The 4,422-nt window shown below is 39.0% G+C and overlaps 1 protein-coding gene across 1 annotated transcript; it reads left to right on the top strand.

The window, feature by feature from the left end:
- Positions 1-307: 307 nt before the first annotated feature.
- On the top strand, positions 308-3,996 carry LOC309492107 (G-protein coupled receptor 26-like; the record flags this gene model as incomplete). The annotated part of the gene is made up of 2 exons (XM_082191119.1): positions 308-978; positions 3,860-3,996. 2 exons carry the CDS (start codon positions 308-310, stop codon positions 3,975-3,977), a joined length of 789 nt encoding a protein of 262 aa, XP_082047245.1. The 3' UTR covers positions 3,978-3,996.
- Between the last annotated feature and the right edge of the window lie 426 nt (positions 3,997-4,422).

The raw sequence follows: 4,422 nt of genomic DNA, 5'->3' as shown, positions 1-4,422 counted from the left end.
TTCTGCATTAGAAGCGAGCGCAAAACCGAACTGCGCAATTGCGCGAGGCATTCATAGGGTTGCGAGGGATTGAGCGATTACATGTCCAGTCTACGGATTTCGCGATCCAACTGCTCGGATGGATTATGCCAACTCTTCGAGGAATAAACGGAGGTCAGAGTCATGGAGAGCCGTGCATCGACCACCCGTGCACCGCTGGATATCACGTCCGGGGATCTACAAGTTGTACTGATACAATTTTGTTCCCCGTCATGAACTGTCCTAGAGTTGCGGTTTTAAGTTGGAGGCTTTAAGAGCGGGGAACACCATGCACACCGCAGAGCTCGCGCTCTCTTTCCTTCTCGTCGTGATCATCGTAGTGTCGCTGCTGTCCAACGTGCTGGTGCTGATCTGCTTCCTGTACAATGCCGAAATTCGCAAGCAGGTTCCTGGGTTGTTTATACTCAACCTGACGTTCTGCGACCTGCTTCTGTCCGCCTCCAGCATGCCGCTGACACTTTTCGGGGTTTTGAGTAATGCACATCCCGGAGGACACGTTTTCTGTCAGGTGGTCGGGTTTCTGGACACTTTCCTGACCACCAACTCCATGCTGAGTATGGCTGCGCTCAGCATCGATCGGTGGGTTGCTGTGGTGTTCCCTCTGAGTTATCATTCCAGGATCCGACACCGGGACGCTGTGCTCGCTCTGGCTTACACGTGGGTGCACTCCTTGTCCTTCTCTGTGGTTGCCGCGTGCCTCTCCTGGGTGGGCTACCATCAGCTGTACGCTTCCTGCACGCTCTGTAACGGCAGGGCGCTCCATGCCAAGACGCAGTTCGCGATTTACACGCTGGTGCTTCACACGCTCACGTTCCTGCTGGTGTCAGTGGTTCTCTGCGTCACGTACCTGAAAGTGCTCAAAGTAGCGCGCTTTCACTGCAAGCGCATAGACGTGATCACCATGCAAACGCTCTTATTGCTAGTGGACATTCACCCGAGGTAAGAATGAGGTCGAATATTCAGATTTTTACAGTTAAGAGATTTATAAATAAATAAGCTGGCAGGAGTGGTTGCCAGAACTTTTTCGTAGAAATACAATGACAATGATACAAGTATTTTAGTGATGGCCCATTTTACAGGCACTAAAAGTGTCTAGTGCAAAAAAATCAGTCAGTAATAAGCATTGTGTTTAGCATTATACACTAAACAAATAACATAAAATGCAACAAAACCCAAACATGTACATAACCAATTACAAAAAAAAAAAGCTTTATTTTGTGTGATACTTTAAATCTATAAATTTAATTTTTCATTTTTAAATTTCGATTTTAAGAGTTTGCACAAATAGATATTAAATCAGACATTCAGTACACAAGTTTAAATAGAACCCAGAGAAACTCTTTAGAGTTTCAGCACCACAGCTTTGGTCCACCGGAATTTAACCTGCTGAATCCTATATAATTGTTCTCAACTAAGTGAACACATGTATTTTACTTTATGGATATGCCACTGAATCAAACCACATACACATATATATATATAAATATGTGAGTAAAGAGTAAAAATTATTAAATTCAAAACATTGTAATTGCTGGGAAACTACATGGTAGAAAACTGTCACAAATCTGAAAACTGGCACTTTATACGTGCCCTGTGATTTATTTGCGATTGGATTCATCTTTGAAAAAGGCATCATATTGCACTGATTAAAATGGAATTAAACAGCTCAGGTCATGTGACTATTCACAGTAGACACTTACTGGACCCCTCAAACTAAATTCTGTCACAAATGTAACTGGTGCAATGACATAATACATCAAAAGTGGTTATAAATATCTTCTTTTAAATCAATCAAAGAGTAATCTTAAATAATACAATGTGGTAGGGGTGTAACGATATTCAAACCGAACCGAAAAACCGCGATACACCCATAGGATACACCATCCACCATACATATCACGTACTGAACGCGCCCCGCCCAGCCCAAACCCATTGTTTAGGTTGACCTCACTTTACCTTATGTCACAAAACAAATTTTTCTTCCTTGACATTTTGATTAAATAATATTAGGTGTGTAACGGTACACGTATTCATCCCGTTCATTTTCATGTCTTATGTGTACAAGACCAATGCAGCGTTGTAGCCTCACCGCCATAAACCAACACCATTAACTACCAATAATAGCAATAAGCTCCGCGTTTTGTTACTTTAAATAAGAAACAGTGTAATTTTTCAAATGATGTCCATTTTATCAAGAAATTCAAACAATAAATGCCGTTTTGACGCTCCTGTGGCGTGACAGATCACTATATGCCTCAGTTTAAGCAGCAGCGTGAGTGAACGCGATCATCTCTTCCTAATAAACATGAATGAACATCTGAAGGTATGTTGAAAGATACAGTACAACTTACTGAAAGGTATTATATATCATGTAGGCCTAATCGCTCAATCAGTGTTTCAAAGGTGAAAAGACATCAGTAAAACAGCTTGTAAACAATATCCCACATAGCATTACATTTACCTCAGGAAAGTCATTGTGTCCACAGCTTGTTAGTCAGCAAGAGAAATTATCTCTTTCGCTAAATATATGCACTGTCTGTATTAGCCTATATATTCATAATATTTTATTTAACCTGTTAGTGATGTCTTGATTTTTTAATGTATGTTTAAAATGACTGTTATGAAAATGACAGCCAGTGTGTAATGATTATATTTCAACAATGAATTGGAGTAAAACATAATTAAATGTAGAAGTTAATGCAAAAAAAATGCATTATGTGCAGTTTATATGTTTGCATACAATTTGTAATTTGAGTGTTGATTATTATATTTAAAAATAAATAGCAACTGAATATAGGCAAATAGTTTTGGCTCGGTTGTTAACTTTTAATATTATAGTAATGTGCAAGTTAGTGCTCCCTATATAGTTTATAGCATTAGCAAGGATTATTTTTTATATCCTTAAGAAACTTTTAATTATAACTAACTTAATTTAAAGACAGAGACTTAATTTGTTCAGTAAACCACTGTTTAATAAAAAAAAAGAAGCAATTTTATGTTTAGTTTCCTCTCGGCCTGCTGTACCGAACTGTGATGTCAAAACCGAGGTACGTACCGAACTGTCAGTTTTGTGTACCGTTACACCCCTACAATGTGGCACATGTTTGTATTCAACTACCAAATAATGAGGCTGAAAAAAGTTAGTGGCTGACGTAAACACACCTCTCTCATGTGCCAAGAAATATCAAGAGACATTTGTGCTTGTCAGAGAGTGCAGATCATCATCTCACTGCCCAGAGCACCGGATGACTTTCAATAGCAGTGTGTCGACCACAATAACTTATTAACCAACAATGACAAATTACAATAGTCCTACACAACACATGTAATGAGCACATCTAGAGTTCAAGCAGGGGATGTATCAGATTCAGAGCACTCCACACATGCAAATTGAAAGGAAAATTACTACCAGCTGTTGGCTCTTTTGGGATTCATGTATAAAAAAAAAAAAAAACTTTTTATAGACTGGTATAGCAATCAACGAAACAGCACTTCTGTGTAACAAACCTGACCATATGAGCATGTGTTAAATAATCCATTGCAGGTGTGACAAAGTCAATCTGGCATTTCAATGATTCACTGAAACAGCTTGGGCAAACATCTTCTCTCTATGGAAACTCCTGTCTCTTTAATGTTTTGACAGAAGGTTCTTGATGTTGTCAGTGGTGAAGTATGTATGTTCATCCGGTCCATAAATACTGTTTTAAATAACATCTATTTGAAGCTGTATAAAAGTCAGTCTAATGTGCTCATCTCACATGCAAAAAAGCATAATACAGAGAGAGAAATCATCTAAATGGAGGTCATATCTTTTGTCCAGTGTTCGTCAACGCTGTCTGGAGGAGCAAAAAAGGAGGAGACAGAGAGCCACACGCAAAATTAGTACATTCATCGGAACCTTCGTCATCTGTTTCACCCCTTATGTCATCACTAGGTGAGCCACCTGCTTTTCTTCCCTGGGCTCCTAGAGACTCAGCATCTGTGCATTCATGCTCTTATAGTTTTAATGTGTTGGTCAGGTTGAGATCTTTGAATGTAATTAACTGCATTCTTGATTTAATACTCAAAAGCTGGAGGACACTGTGTATTGTTTAAGGTTGACCGTGGAATTTGTAAAAAAAGAATTGTTTTTACAGTTTGTTACTGGACATTCCTTATTATTTTTAACCTTTGTGATAATAATTCTTGTAGGTATGAGGAACAATGTGTATTTAAAGGAACACTCCACCGTTTTTTTGAAATAGGGCTTATTCACCTTCTTTCCTACATTTAGATAGGTGGGCAAATGCATTTTTGTCTCAGTGCATGCATTGTTTTAGTTTGACAGGGTTGGTGCTAGCTTAGCTTAGCATAATGAATGGAATCCTTTGTTGCCAGCTAGCA

Source organism: Leuciscus leuciscus, assembly GCF_965113295.1.
Source record: "Leuciscus leuciscus genome assembly, contig: HAP1_SCAFFOLD_998, whole genome shotgun sequence".
In the NCBI taxonomy this organism is placed as follows: domain Eukaryota; kingdom Metazoa; phylum Chordata; class Actinopteri; order Cypriniformes; family Leuciscidae; genus Leuciscus; species Leuciscus leuciscus.
This window is presented reverse-complemented; position numbering and strand designations above follow the sequence as displayed.